General features: G+C 37.9%; 1 protein-coding gene across 1 annotated transcript; it reads right to left on the bottom strand.

The window, feature by feature from the left end:
* Window positions 1-9323: 9323 nt before the first annotated feature.
* sod1 (superoxide dismutase 1, soluble) lies at window positions 9324-15645 on the bottom strand. Its single transcript, NM_001200992.1, has 5 exons — window positions 15512-15645; window positions 14461-14557; window positions 13413-13482; window positions 10049-10166; window positions 9324-9684 (listed from the first exon to the last, which is right to left on the bottom strand). Exons 1-5 carry the CDS (start codon window positions 15575-15577, stop codon window positions 9577-9579), a joined length of 459 nt encoding a protein of 152 aa, NP_001187921.1. The 5' UTR covers window positions 15578-15645; the 3' UTR covers window positions 9324-9576.
* Between the last annotated feature and the right edge of the window lie 920 nt (window positions 15646-16565).

The raw sequence follows: 16565 nt of genomic DNA, 5'->3' as shown, positions 1-16565 counted from the left end.
AATATTAAATATTCAAGCTATTGAACATTTACTTTCTTTGTTTTAAATATTTAAGAATTCTAAAACCTTCTGTTTATCTCCAATTATATTTATGGCATGGATTCCACTATGTGTTGAAAGTAGTCATTTTCAGATTTTGGGCCAAATATACATGCTTGCATCATTATTTCAGCTGCACATTCATGCTGTGAATATCCTATTTGACCACATCCCAGAGGTGCTCTACTGGCTTCAGAGCTGGTTACTGGGGAGGCCACTAAATTATACTGAACTCACGGTCATCTTCATGGAACCAGTTTGAGATGGCATGTGCTTTAGGCCCGATGGTGCATTGTCATGCTGGAAGTAGCTATTATAAGATGGGTAAATTTGGATGTATGTGGTCGGCAACAATATTCAGATAGGCTGTGATACTATCAGGGGGTCCAGTGTGTGCCAAGAAAACATTATCCACATCATAACACCACCAATACTCTTGATGAACTCTTGATCAGGGAGGTAGGTTCATGCAGCTGACTCCAAATCCTTACCCAACCATCTGCATGTCACAGCAGAAATGGAAATTAATCAGACCAAGTGACATTTTTAAAATGTTCAACTGTCCAGTTTAGGTGTAACTGTGGCCACTGTAGCCTCAGATTCTGGGTGCTGGCTGAAATTTGTGGAACCTAATGTGTTCTTCTGCTGTTTTAGCCCATACCCCTTTTAATGCATCCATCTTTGATGTGTTGTGCATTCTGTTGTGAACTCTGAAAAGCCTAAGTAAGACACTGCTTGATATTTCTATTTTTTTGTGATATGTTACTCCAGCATTATTTAGAGAGTGTGAGAAGGAGAGATAGCACTATAGACTCAAATACTACCTATATTATGCCCACCCTCCCCACCCCCCACCACACACACACACACACACACACACACACACACACTATAATTTACCTCAGATATGCCCAAATCTCAGAGCCTTAATGCCCTCAGGTGTTTATCTAGCCCACAACACATTGTATCAATTATCATCTCTAATTACTGACAAGCTCAGAGACAGACACAACTTCCACCAGAGTCTGATAATGAAAAGCAATTACAGAAATAACATTTCTGTTGAGGCCTGACTGCTTTTGGGGTTTTTCTAGTGTTAATGATAAAGATCACACAGATGTAAACACAGGACGCTATCACAAAAAAATGAGTAATCGTAAATTATTAAGTTTCTTGAGTGATGCTCACAGTACAGGGTGTGTGGCTTGCTAAATCACCATGGGAAGCAGGAAGGCAGTGTTACTTTGGCCATTAAGATTCTGTGCTACTGACTTGATGGTCTGCCAGAAAGCCAACAGTGAGTTCATCTCTGACCCCATTTTGTCCTACAAATATGCAAACCTTTGTGCTCATCTGTATGCTGCTGAATGTAAATTGAATTACTTGGCTTTTGTCACTATTCTTCTCTCATAGCTATGAAAAACAAGCACTGCCTTTAAACAGGAAATCGTTTATATAAAAAAGCAATGTCCTTGTATAAGGACAGTGGGTCTACTTTTTAAATTATGATGGCCTCAAAGAGTAACACTCAGAAGGATATGCAGGGGAAAAAGAGAGAATAAGGAAGATGAATGGAAAAACATTGTTTTTTTGTATAGAACCCATCAACAATGGCATGACACAAAGTCTTCCTCCTTTCTTCTCGCTCTCTCTCTCTCAAACACACCAATGTGCACACACTCAAATATCAGCTAAGCTTACTTTGCTTCTGGAAATCCATTCTCACAATTGCTGTACATATGAATGTTCCCTTTCTGCCTGAGCAGTGCCAGAATTGTGTCATTTTCCTCTTTGTCAGTTTCTCCAGCAGCACATTGGACATTTGCATTGATGTAGGTCTTTGACCAGGAGATTTAAATAACTGCTATTCAGATGGGCTGTCTGGAGTTCCACTGGCCTGCCAGTCTCACAGGACACAAATAGCCGAGACATATTCATAAAGACATAGGCCTCTTGACCTCTCTGAACTCATTAACTTTAAAAAGTCTGAAAGACCTTTGAACGTTCCATTTCCTTTTTAACAGTATGAGAGGAATACCCTACAATGTCAAAGTCTCAGAGATATGCACATTCGGCAAGTGTAGATGGAATCTCTGTTTACAGCTAAGTGTAGAGTGGTGCCTTCAGAAAAAAGAGCACACACTGTGAGGACAGAGGATTTTATCAGCACTGAGCTTGAGGCTTAATGTGTTCAGTCATCAATAAATTATATTCAATAAATGACTGAATATAACTTTCAGGATTTGCACATTCTAAAAACAGTTTATGCCCAAGTCTTACTCTTTCATAATCTAATTAATAATCTCACCTTCGTACAGTAGACTGTCCTGTGTTCATCCCAGTACTTATACTCACAATATGCTTATAATGAACATACTTTAAATACACTCAGCACTATTTAACTTTATAGTATATAGTATATCTCTATTATATACAGTAAATAAGTTTATATAGATGTATAAATTTATAAACCCACTATCAGGTGTCACCCAGAAGAGAAGGGGTTCACATTAGAGTCCTGTTCCTCTCAACAATTTCCATGCTATCATGACACTTTTGGCTCTGGCTTACTCATTAGGAGTCTAAATCTAGATCTGTATTTCTGTAAAGCTGCTTTGAAGCAATGTCGATTGTTAAAAGCCTGTACAAATAATAACAAATTGACTTGAATTGAGTACAACTTCAGCGTTTTTTATTATTATTATGTACAATGTTGAATGCAATCTTCTTAAAATCATTTACAGATTTAAGGGCTACTGATTGGCATGGCTACTTGATTGATTTGCTCAGGTCACTTGCACTAAGGTTCAGTTCCTGTCTGGAAATTTGCCAAATCAGTTTGTGGTCAAAGGTCAGGTCCTTCATGCTGTGAACCACTGACCGTAAGTAAACAGTTCAATAAGGAAACAAGATAATACTTCTGATGCTATTCTGAAACTTAATTGTTGTATGGTAAATGAAATTGAATTCATTGAACTGAAAAACCTTTAAACATGACAACTGTCTTATAAAGGACAAATGGCTTCTTTACTGCCACCGTACAAAGAATATGTTATCAATATTTTGATACGTTATCTGTACATTTATAACACTCCACAGTTCCATTTTTTCAAGTTGACTGTTATTAGATTATTAGTTGTTTGTTTGCTTGTTAAGATCTATTTTTGTACCACCCTTTAGCACTCTTAATTATCATTCTATTTGTGCCTTGTAGGGGAATCCTATAACAGCTTCCCTTTCAGAAAAGGTATAACAAAAAAAAAAGACTTTGAGAAAGATATAATTGTTAACTATCCAAAGACCACTTAAGGAACCCACTTTTTTTTTTCTAAGAGAACATGTTTCATTGTTCCTTGTTTTCTTGTTAGACATTTTTTGTAGATATTATACAAAAATATCATCTAAGTCATGGTGCCCATGGGTTTATACAACATATTATAATATTATAAATAAATAAATCCCTTTTCAGCTTCATTAATTTCTATTTTCCATGGCTAGATTTCATTAATTCTATAATGAACAAAAATTAATTGAACACACCCACCCACACCCATGTTTTTGTCTTACTATCCTTGTGAGGACTTTCCACTGACATAATTATTGATGCAGCTAATTAATGCTATGCCTACTCCTAAACCTATCCCTAAACGTAACTTCAGTAACCAAATTCAGTAATCAAATTAAAGCTGCAGTTATTGGGGGGGGGCACACTTTGCCTCATGAAGACCAGCCAAATGTTCCCATGAGGTCAAGACTAACAGATATTCCTAATCCTTGTGGGGATATTTGGTTACACAAAATATCCCTTGTGGGGATATTTGGTTACACATATCTTACACAGTAAGATAAATTCAAGGACATTATACATTCATGTTGGTAATTGTATGTGTGCATTCTCAGAGAGAGAGCGCGCGAGAGAGAGAGAGAGAGAGAGAGAGAGAGAGAGAGAGAGAGAGAGAGAGAGAGAGAGAGAGAGAGAGAACTGACAAAATCCTCCTTTTATCATTCTCTTCCAAATAAATGTAGTGGTATGGTGAGTGGGGAATCCCCACTGATCCTAACACTTACAGCTGTACTAAAAGCTCAGATACTCTTAAAGGAGAGAAAAAAACAAACTCTCCTCGGAGATTCAATATTCTATGAAAAGTCTGGCCAGACAGGACTTCTTAGCAGGCTGTTCTCAGACCCACTCATACTATCGATTCAGAGAATCTAGACAAAATTATGTGCATACCAAAGGTGAAAGGTCAGGTCATGAGGGTGCAGTCATTTGTAGAACACTAAGTAACCGGTGGCTCCCACCATGATGGTCATGCATGGCATCTAACCTCTCTGACCTACAAATCTAACATTGGTTCAGAAATATCTTCAGATTGCAGAATGTCTGTGTGAAATGAAGACCTGAAATGCCCTGGAGGGGTATGGAGCAGTTTCAGAACAACTCAGTTAATGTATACCACACCTTTAAATGCAAAGCAAGAACAAGAATTCATGCACCATTACGTTTATCAGAGTTTAACAAATGAAATACAGTTGACCTCTGAAGTCAAGTTTTATGTTTTAATTAAAAATGTCACCATGCTTAAATGTTATTTTTTTCCAGCATGAAACTTGGGATTTCCCTGAAAATCTTTTTAAAAGCCATTTCTATTAGAGAAAATTTAACAAAGTGAAAAAAGAGATTTTAGTTTGTTTCATGACCTCTTTATTTGGCTGCACACCTGTTCATTCACTCACACACACGCATGCACGCACACCCGCACGCACGCACACACACACACACACACACACACACACACACACACACACACACACACACACACACACACACACACACACACACACACACACACACACACACACACACACACACACACTTACTTGTCTTTAGAATGGTCTTCAAGCAGCTGAAGAAACTGTGTCTATTTACATAAACTTTAGTTACTGCTAACTGACATACAGATAAGATTGGTTTCTTTGTATTGTTTTTTTTTTTTTTTTTTAATTTTATATAGGACATCTATGAGTCCAAAATGCATATGACCTCATTTACTTGTACTTAGCACTAGCACTAGGCACCTTGCAATCTAATCATTCTAGACACAGTAATATCAGATATAAACTTTTGATTATACTGCAGCTGTATTGCCCTAAAGTGAAAATGTCCTGTGTCAGTATATTGCCCATTAGTGAATAGCACATGAAAGTTAAACCTGTTTGTACCAATGATGTCATTGTACTTTGAAGTGCAGTGACAGTAGGGGGCCATTATGTAAGCTTAGTGTTAAACCATACAGGAGATTTGAGCTGTGTTGAAACAAAATCCTGCTCACTCCCCACAGGAGCATACAATCTCTGTTTAACAGGTGCAAAAACATAGATTGTGTATCATCATGACAAACCAGCACAAAAATCTCAAATAACTTTTAGCAAAACCTGGGCTAGGTTTGTAAGAAAAGGACAGGAATCTTTATTTCTAGATTTTCAAGTAATTGAATGTTTCTATAATGTACGCTATATGGCCAAAGGTTTGTAGACACCTGACCATTACACTCATATGTGGTTCTTCCCCAAACTGTTGCCACAAAGTTGGAGTCACACAATTTGATAGGATGCCTTTGTATGCTGTAACATAACAATTTCCCTTCACTGGAACTAAGAGGCTGTTCCAGCCAAACCTGTTCCAGCATGACAATGCCCCTGTGTACAAAGCAAAGTCATGGTTTTTCAAGGTTGGTGTGGAAGAACTTGTGTGGCCTGCACAGAACCCTGACTCCTCCCCCACTGAACACTGAATGTTGACTCCCCAGGCCTCTTCACCTGACATCAGTGCCTGACCTCACTAATGCTCTTGTGGCTGAATGGGCAAATCCCCACGGTTGCACTCTAAAATCTACTGGAAAACCTTCCCAGAAGGGCACAGGATATTGTCACAGCAAATGGGGACTAAAACTGGAATGGGGTATTCGGCAAGCCCATATGAGTGTGATGGTCAGGTGTACACAAACATTTGACCATGTAGTGCACGTTACCTTTTAATGATGTCTGGAAATCGTATCCTGTCAGAATTATATTGGATATTGTCTTTTGCTACTTTGAATGCCACTTTCAGATTTATGAGAAAGACTTGGGAAAAAAAAAAGCGGAAATGAGGAGTCACAAAACGGGCAATGCAGGGGGTCTTTTCCTGGCTTGTGGTGTGATTTGGCCATATGTTGACACCTAACCATCTCAATCATATGTGCTTGTTGAACATCCAATTCCATAGTTGGTCCCCTCTTTGTTGCTATAACTCCACTCTTCTGGGAAGGCTTTATGATATATTTGGGAATGTTGCTGTGGGGATTTGTGCTGATTCATCCACAAGTGTATTAGTGAGGTAAGGCACTGATGTTAGGTGAGGATCCCTGGTGTGCAGTTTGTGTTCCAGTTTATCACAAAGGTGTTCAGTGGGGTTGAGATCAGGGCTCCGTGTAGGCCATTCAATTTCTTCCACACCTACCTTGGCAAACCATGTTTTTACAGACCTTGCTTTGTGCACAGGGGCATTCTAGACAATTGTGTGCTTCCGAATTTGTGGCAACAGTTTGGGAAAGGCTCATGTATGGGTGTAACGGTCAGGTGTTTACATACTTTTGGCCATATAGTGTACCTAGGTAGGCAAGGGCAACTGAATAAGATGTTTTGGTGAAAATCACACAATGCAACAAACTTCTAAGATAAATTTAGTTATTGAAAAATGCATTTTAAAAAAACCATGGGGGGAAATGTGAATTTTGGTCAGCCATCACAAGAAATTAAACACTTTTTCATGGGGCAAATACTTATTAATGGAAATCAGTGAAAGCTAGTTAAGATATTAAACGGGAAAGTTAAAAACTTCTAATACCTATCAGTAACTCATAGTTACTATTATGAAAACATTATTAGTGAGCTAGATAGCACAAGGTCTCATCGTAGACATAAAACTCCTACACATATGCACAAGAATGTCATTAAAAGAAAGCAAAGGGACTAACACCATAGCAACACGATACATTAAGAGTCGGGGGTGTAAACTTTTGAACAGGATGATCTTTGTAAATTTTTATTATGCTCTTATTTTTTTTTTTTTTTAGCATTTAGTACTGCCCATAAGAAGCTACATAAGATATTTACATTTTTCCCATAAGTCAAAATAATAACAATTTACACCGATCACCCTGTTCAAAAGTTTACACCCCCCTCGCTCTTAATGCATCATGTTGCCTTCTTGAGCATCAGTGAATGTTTGCACCTTATGTAATACAGGAGTTGTGTATGAGTCCCTCAGTTGTGCTCAGTGTGAAATTCAGATCTCAGCATCATATAGCCACTGTTGGAAAGGGGTCAAATATGCAGAAGACGCTGGAAAAGAAAATAATGTGCAGGACATGGAGGATTTTTTTCTGAAGAACAGTGGGCAGTTTAATTGCTCAGGGCAAACAAGGGACTCATGAACAACTATCATAAAGCATAAACACAGTTGTTGATCATCAAGATAACAACACACAATATTAAGAACCAATGGTATGTAAACTTGTTTACTGGTTCATTTGTGTAAATTCAGTTATTATTGTGTCTTGTCTTATATGTAAAGAGCAGTAGTAAATAAAAAACAAAATGCAATTTTTATGATCCTTTTTATTTTTTTTTAATTATTAGCATTTTGCAGATTCTGCAAGGGGTGTGCAAATTTATAAGCAGAACCAATTAAATACAGTATATTTATCTGAAATTATATATTTACTAAGTATTGATGTACATGTAAGATTTAACTAACATACTACTGTAGATTCACTCATGCACCCAGCCACCCCTTCTAGATCTGGCTTCATTTGCTCTTTGATTGGTTTATTTGCTTTTGAATTTGAAGGAAATGGGGAAAATTTTCACAAACATTCACTCTCTACTAAATGGTCTAGAACTCTGTAGTAAAATAAGATATGAGGGTATAATCAATATAAAAATCAGAATATGTGCTGGAGTCTTTATTCTGGTTTGCCATTTATTCTATTGCAATACATCATGTCTAAGAAATTTAAGAAAGAGTGAAAACACTCCATTCTCCATTATATAAGCTTCTTCTGCTTCCTTTACTACTGTAGGCAATCATTAACATCTAGCACGACCAAGGTTCATAGGGTTGTAAGTTGGATCTTTGCTTAAACTAGCCCAATGTTTATCTGATTCACCTTGATAAACTTAATCAGTTTTTAATCTTGCTGGTCCTTTTACCTTGTTTGAGTTTTAAACATCCTTTGCTTCATGGAGGACATTTTCTGCTGTTTGGGAGCTTGTGCTTTCTCACATCCATTGTATGCTTTCTTTATTATTCAAAGGCTACTGTGCCGAAGCTATTTTTATCAGCTTTTTGAATCATCACGCTTCACTGACTGTGTCTGCCTCAGGAAACTCAACCACTTGAAGCCCATGATTGTGACTCCTCACAATGTTTCAGGCCACTAGGCAGTGCCTCTGGAGATAGAATGGCAAATTAATCTTGAATTGTATCTTAAGTATATAAGGGTAAAATAAACACTATTCTTATTGCCTGTAGTCTGGATCCCTTATGCCTTCTTTCCAGAGATCCATCATTTCCCCAATCTATGACTTCATTTATTGTTAGTTTTTTGAAAGACAGTCCCTGGAGAACCCTAGAATCTCATTTCCTGTGGATGGGAAACTGAAAACGGCTTGCTTATTCATGTGAAAGCCTGTGATATTACAAGGAAAAGGGGTCCTGGAGCATGTCATTTTAGCTGGAATACACTAACCATCTGTGCACGCTGGCTGGGCGCAGCTGTTTAATAGCCGGATCAAATATAGACAAAATGTCAAGAACACTTCAAATCATTTTCTGACAAAATGATGACTTCTATTTGCTAGCATAGAGCACACATGAACAGTTGAGACGAAAGAGATTTCTCATTTCACCCGGTTCCATGAAAAATATCCCAGAATCAAAACAAAGGTGTGTTCACAATGTGGAAGCAACTCGTAATGCAAATGAGGGCAAACACGCTCTACAACTATTTTTGTAAAGACCAGCACTCTCTTTGTAAACATTTCATAATAAATCTTAGTGAAACATTATGAATAGTGAGGTGCATATTCACAAGGAATGTTTCAATTAAAGTTCACAGACATTTACTTACTGTTAAAATGTGTAGTGTGCTCCACCTAGTGGACTGAGCAGGTAATCACAGAAAGACCTGCTGAAACATCTAAACAAACAAGACAGAGATAAAAACCACAACTTCATCTGTAGTGGTACAGAAACAAATTTTATTGGATGAATGGGAACTCCACGAAAAGAAACACCACTTCATTACATTCAAGATCTAATTTACATAAGTAGGTGGCAAAACAGTGATTGCATGACCATTCTATATTTGACGGATTTCTGTAAAAATAACATTTTATTTTCATTGGCTTTAGGGCTTAGTTGGGGAGATCAATATTGGTCACGGAGAGCTGAGTGGTTCCAGTGTTAAAATAGCAGCGGTGACACTGGTTTCACTCAGCAATGCCTATCACGCCACAAGCCAGACGACCTCCTGCATTTCCTGTTTTAAGACTTTCCTCATTTCCACCTTTGCCCAAGTCATCCTCCTTCTCATGAATCTGAAAGAAGACAAGCATTCAAAGTGGCAAAAAACATCCAATATGCAATATCCAAAATAATTCTGACAGAATAAGATTTCCAGACATCATTAAAAGGTAACATACAGGTGCATCTCTTCTTCCCATAATTTATTTCAAAAAGTGGAACTTTCATATATTCCAGATTCATTACACAAAGTGAAATATTTCAAGTTTTTTTTTTTTGGTTATGGCTTACGGCTCATGGAAACCAAAAATCCAAAAAAAATTCAATTCTGATTTCTAACACATTTGAGAAATAAATAAATAAATATAAATAAATAAATAAAAATAAAAATCACTAAATGATATGGCAAAGCAATTATGAATTATTGTGTTTGCTCACCACCATGGTCCTGCCTATGATCGAATGCTGCCCGGTCAGTGACAACTGTTTGTCCACGATGTGGATGATAGCAGTTCCTTCAGAATCAGCAGTCACATTCCCCAGATCTCCAACATGCCTGCAGGGAATGGAAATGCAATTAGAGTGGTAATAAAAGGACAGTTGTGTCTTACACACACTAATCGATCATTTAGACTGGGACAAGCTCAGTCTAGATCAGCAAATATACTGTTGTCCTTTACTGATTTCTTGGGATTGGGAAAAAAAACAAATAAATACATTTATGATGATGTTGACAATAACAACCACCATCAATTCCAACACTGGTATCAGTCCAATACTGTGCTCTTTTACACATCCAATGTAATGTGATACTGTGTCATATATAGCCAAACTTCAGGAAATGGCAGCAATCTGGACATAGATTACCATGAATGATTGTAATCAAAGCAAAGCAGACTGCAAACTGTGCTCTGTGTAAATAGCAAGAGACGGAACTACAGTATCCTCCCACCATACAAGAAAACTGATAATACTGCTCAACATAAAACTCAGTATGAAGAGCTGACTGCACACAGCAGCAGGCAAAAATATCAGAAAAAACTAGGGCTGCAACTAACGGTTATTTTGATAACCAATTAATCTGTCAATTATTTCTACAATGGAGGGCACATGGTATAGAAGATGGATAGATTTCTTCAATGGAGACTCACTTGCTGTCAGGAAAAGCCTTTATTTAAAATGGAAATACTGGTGTGAATTTCTAACATTTACAGATAAGGATATGGACGTCAAGGATGCAAGCAGGTAAGGGTTCTTGTTTTTTTATTTTATATAAAATTATTTTTTTTTTATTTAAAAAGGAGGGGGGGGGGGGGGGGACGACACAGAAACCATGCCAGGGCATGCATGGAAGTTTTTTTGAAAGATATTTGCTTTACATACTCATCTCTAATTACTTTTAAGTATATTTACATCTGCCTGAAAACTAATTCTAAACAGGTAAGGGGTAAAAGAAGGGGGGAGGGAGAGTTGTGTGTTTTATGTAGGGCAAAACAACTGTACATAAAAACACACACACAAACACACACAAAAAGGATTCAATATATGTGGGAGCTGCATATAACAATGAGACAAAAACAAGACAAGATAACAGTATATTGGAAATCAGCTTATAGTAGCTTCTTTACTAAAACTTAAAATCACACCGTTTACAAATGCATCAATATGGCATACTTTATACACAAAAGACCACCTCATAAGTTAAACCCTACTTTTTCTATCATTTATCCACCAGAATTTCAAGGGTCCACTTCCTTTGCATTGCTGCATGCCTCAGCCTTGACAGCCTTGTCCATGCCCCCTTTTCTTCCTCCAAGGCAACCCTCTTGCTCTCTGCAGCACTACTGGATGACCGGTAACCATACTCCTCAGACCTCCTCCTTCCATTATACTGCATTAGCATCAGGCTTTGTCTGTTGCTCCTGCAGATTTAATGTTTTGGCCTTTTATCCACCTTACCATATTTTGGATCATCCCTTCTGAACATCACCGCAGCAGTCTTGTTATTGGCTTTCAGGGCGTATTTCACAGTCTGAATTTGCATTGAATGTGGGGATGCTCATTTTGGTGCTCTTGGGGTCAATTACATCACCCATTTTATTAAATGATGACTACCAAAGGACCATGGAATATGGACAGAGCACCCTTCATGACCTTGCTTTATGCTGGGTATTTTTGATGATTCAAATACATGGGCCCACCAATCCACCCCTTCTCTGAAAGTGGCCAAGCAGAGATCCAAATTGTACCCCACTTTCAAGGTGTACATCACTCCCTGTTGTTGTGAGGTGTTGCTGCATAGTGGTCAGCTTCCTCAAGTGGATCCCAGCCTGTGAGTGGCCTCAGCAAGGGGTCCAGGGCAGACAGTGATTGCAAGACTGAACTCTCTAAAAAGGCAACTTCTGCTGCAGGTAAAGGCCAGTGGTAACCTATGCCTTGTTACCTGAATGAGGAAAGTCTGGAGCAGTCAAAAAGGTGAGCTTTCACCAAAAGCTGAGGAGTTTGCATCTATGAAATGTAAGTCATTTCTGCGCTGAACAAATCATGTCTGGAACACATTAAACAGCACATGCATCAGTCACGAAAAGTCCCGTTAATACACTTACGAGTTTGTTTGAAGCACTTAATATAAAACCACTCATGTTTTGGACAACCTGGATTGTGCACTCTGGACAACCAAAAGTTGGACAACCGCAGCAGCGCACTGTGTCCTCCACTGTTTTTCAGATGTGTTTTATTCATAGAAATGTGTTTCTCACTATTGTGAAGTGATGTCAATGACAGGGGTTATCAACAGTGATGTCACAGACCCAACTAATCAATAATTAAATTTGTTGCCAATTATTTTAATTATTATTATCGATTTTATTGATTAGCCATATATAAAACACTTTGTATTTTTCTTTGTACTCAATTTAATCAACTTATGGAAGATGTTTATTTAGATAATAACATTTAAATCACTTAGTATATTTTATGTCTCTACACATTATATTTTTTGGTCACTGTGTCCGAGACAAAGCTGTCAAAGCTCGGGTAGAAGCTAGTGCTCTTAGCACAAATTTGCACAGATAGCCAGACTGCCTTTGGTATGAGGTTTGGTATTGAGCCAGTCCATCTTCCACAACTCGACAGTAAATATTTTCACAGTGGATTTGGAGGTCTCTGGCTTTTATGTTGTTGGAGTGTTTGATGGCAATATCTTTGATAATTTTCATTGGCATTGTTGCCCCAAGTTCCCATTAATTCCCGACTTTGCACCCATACATTCCCCAAACTGTTACAGTTGTATAGGATGTCTTTGTACGGCTATAGTTTTAAGAATTCCCTTCACTGAAACTAAGAGGCCCAAACATGTTCCAGCATGACAATACCCCTGTGTGCAAAGTGAAGACAATGAAGACATGTCCATGGTTGGAATGGAAGAAGTTGACTGGCCTGCACAGAGCCCTGAACTCAACCCCATTCCTTCCCAGAAGAGTGGAGGTTATTAGAAAAGAAGTGGGAAATAAATGTATAATGGGATGTTCAACTAACACATAGGTGTAATTGGTGAGATGTCCACATCTGACACACACCTTCAGCTATATAGCGTATTCATCATCATCATTATCACTATTATCTTCATGCTTTCAAAATGCATATTCATCTAAGACACTATGAAACCATAGTGCAACAGGGGGCAGGTCACAACTCAACAACTGAAACTGGTTTCTGTATGTCAATACAAGAATGGAATGAGAAAAGTAAGACTTTTTTTACGTTTATCTGTGAAATCAGCAAGTTCCTAATGAAACCTTACCTGATCTCATCATCTGGCCCACCATGGGTCTTCTTGTGGGGGTTGAAGTGAGGTCCTGCACTGATGCACCCTAAACATTAAGACAAGTACGAGAGTGGTGAATCGTCGACAGTAGAGCTGCAACAACTAACCGATAAAATCGATTTTGAAAATCGTTGTCAGCGAATCTCATTACGGGTTATTTGGTCTGTGCGTGGCACGGGGTACGTTTACTCACCACGTTACTTCTGTTCTGAAAACACACATCGGAGAGTAAATACTGAATTTATGTACACTATGCACTGTGTACTGTATTGTCTAGTGTATGACTTTTAGAAGGGTAGTATAGTCTCAAATGGAACACCAGCTATTTTTGTTTTACTAACTGGAAGTATAAGCCATTTCCTAGTCAGTGGCACATTTCGTCATATGTACGTAATGTGATGCTGCTAGCTTAGCAGATACCCAGAGTTAACAACAATGACTTTCTTCAGTTTATTGTTTGTCAACGTTACCTTTTATTCCCAACATGACCTCAGTCCCCATCAGATGGAGGTGTAATAGTCAAGATGATTATTATTATTATTATTATTATTATTATTATTATTATTATTATTATTAATTAGGACTGTAGTTTATTTCAGTGCTTTTTGTGCATCCATTTAAAAAAAAAAAAAGATGAATAAATATTTTTATTTTATTAAAATATTTATTGATGATTTTTTTTATGCATGCACAAAAGCACTACACTACATTACACTACAGTCCTAAATGAATATATATATACACTGGTGAGTCAGTGTGTATTGGGTTCTTTTCGGTCATATATAATTGGCCAAACTGTTGTGTAAAGCTTTAGTCTGAAGTTCATATTTGTAAGTCAGTTTGTGGATTTTATATGTAAATAAATGAAAAAAAAGGGCACTGAAAGTTTAATCGAAAAAATAATCGACCATCTAATGGATTATGGAAATAATCGTTAGTTGCAGCCCGTATCTACAGCACATTTCAGTGGATGAGCATCTTGGTACTTAACATTAAAAACTTAAGAAGGAAAAACAAAACCAACCATTTGTGTTGTCCCCAAAGGCATGGACATGAAAGCCATGCAGGCCAGGGGTCAGGCCAGTGATCTTTCCTTTCACAGTTACTGGATCACTTTCAACCTGTAAAATAATGGGATAATTAATACTTCTGGCAGGACGGCCTGAGTATACATGTTACAGGGATGGACAATTCAGTAGCCTTGGTCCCTGGTATAAACAGATTGTGTGTCCGGGATATTCATGTTTTTGTTTTTTAATTCACAGATACCCGGCAGACAAATAAGTTAACCGAGTATTTAGTTAGATGAAAAACATTACATAGCTCATTCACTTATTGTATCACTTCATATGGAAATTGCCTTTCTGCGAGACAGGTCTGATTTGACGCCCTTTTTTATTTATTTATTTATTTTTTTTAAATCTTCTCCCCTGACTCCAAGTACCCGAGCTCGCAGTCACTTTATAGGCCATGAGTGTAGTGCACAGTGAGAGATTGGAGACAGCCTCCAGCTGCAAGATGCACCATATAGTTGTAATGTTAGATAAACAGCCCATGTTTGCACCTGCATCTGAGCTACACTATACCAGTGAAAAAATAAGCCACTTCTCACACCAGAATCCACTGCACAGTACTGCATTAATACACTTGAAAAACATGATGAATTTTGCTAGTGTGACGAGTCAAGGTGATGAATTGAGGTCAGTGAGGTGCATGACTCGGCAATATGAAGACCTCACGGCATTATGCGCTATAATCAGCAACGGTTAACTCCCTTTATTTAAGCTGCATGACTGTAGCTATTATAGAACGTCTTTCGTTTGGCTAACACAACTTTATAGCGTTTAACCAAATTATATATCATGTGGCCCTTACATTTACATCGATCAATATTCAGATGCCACTTGAATTTCTCTGCTCAAACTGTCAGGAGCAGAAGTCGCTTCTGTAGCGTGCATACTTCCTAGCCTACTAATATCAGTTAACAGCTAGTTGCAAAACTGGCTAACAGGCGTTAGCATTGCTGCTAATATGCTAAACAGAAGACTGCAGAAAAAAATATTATAAAACTCTACCTGCTGCTCAAAGTGAACTACGCCAGTCACGTCGCCTGTTCCTTTGAGGACGCAAACAGCTTTCATGGTGAAATTTTGAAATTGTGCCGACTATGATAGTGAACTTAAACTCGTGACAACGCGCAAGAACACGGAATACTACGGTCCCTACTGTCTGTAAGTAACGGCAGGTTGTGCTGATTGGCTTAGCGAGTAGGCGGATTCGCACTGCTGATTGGCTGAGAGAGAAGGCGGAAACGTGTCGCTGATTGCCTTAGCGAGTAGGCGGAGACACACAGCTGGTTCGCTTAGAGTAGACACAGCGATAGAGCAACGGTCAATCGGAGAGGTAGAGCGGAGACCAAACCGACCATTTTACTACCTGAATTGGCGTTATGAAATACAGTAAACTGTTCTACAATATTTATGGTGACAGACTAAAAACATACTTTTTTTTTTCTTACCTGGACGGTAAATGGGTGATGTAAAGTGGGCATTTTATTTTTATAACAGCATTATATGCTTTATGTCACATAACAGTGGTTCACAAAATGGGGTTCATGTTTGTAATATAGGTAATTTTGGACACCTGAATTGAAACGATTTAACCCAAACCTCAGCAACCCCCCGAAAATAAAAAGTACTCCTATAAAAGAACATCGACTCGACCTAACATGTTCTGCTGGAAGATTCAGGGGGAAAGCCAAATAGCAATAATTAGACTATAATTAACAATATTTGGATTATGTTCATAAAATACATGAGTGCAGAGAGGGTTCCTGAAGTTTACAGCCACATGGGGCCCTTCTCCAAAACGTGTTGTTTAAAACCATAATCCAACTATGTTTAATTACAATTAATAATTAGAACTAATTTGTTGTAGTTCAAACTATGTCACTACTGTAGGCTATAGAAATCTTTGATGATTAACCTATCCCAGTTTTTATTTTACTGGACATACACTTACCCAGATTAATCTTTCAACAAGGCTTACTTTAAATAAAAAGATTTATACTAGTTTAGTAATGTATTTCTTTAAAACACATACCAGCTCCATTACTATATTTTGAATATC

This window comes from Ictalurus punctatus, chromosome 16 (assembly GCF_001660625.3).
Source record: "Ictalurus punctatus breed USDA103 chromosome 16, Coco_2.0, whole genome shotgun sequence".
NCBI classification, from domain to species: domain Eukaryota; kingdom Metazoa; phylum Chordata; class Actinopteri; order Siluriformes; family Ictaluridae; genus Ictalurus; species Ictalurus punctatus.
The sequence above is the reverse complement of the archived record's forward strand: the minus strand, read 5'-3'. Positions and strand labels throughout refer to the sequence as shown.

Coding starts and splice junctions, on each gene's coding strand:
- sod1 (NM_001200992.1), bottom strand. CDS start 15,577: ATGAAAGCTGTTTGCGTCCTCAAAGGAACAGGCGACGTGACTGGCGTA. Junction 14,558..15,511: donor TAGTTCACTTTGAGCAGCAG/GTAGAGTTTTAT, acceptor ATTATTTTACAG/GTTGAAAGTGATCCAGTAAC. Junction 10,167..13,412: donor GGGCCAGATGATGAGATCAG/GTAAGGTTTCAT, acceptor CATTCCCTGCAG/GCATGTTGGAGATCTGGGGA.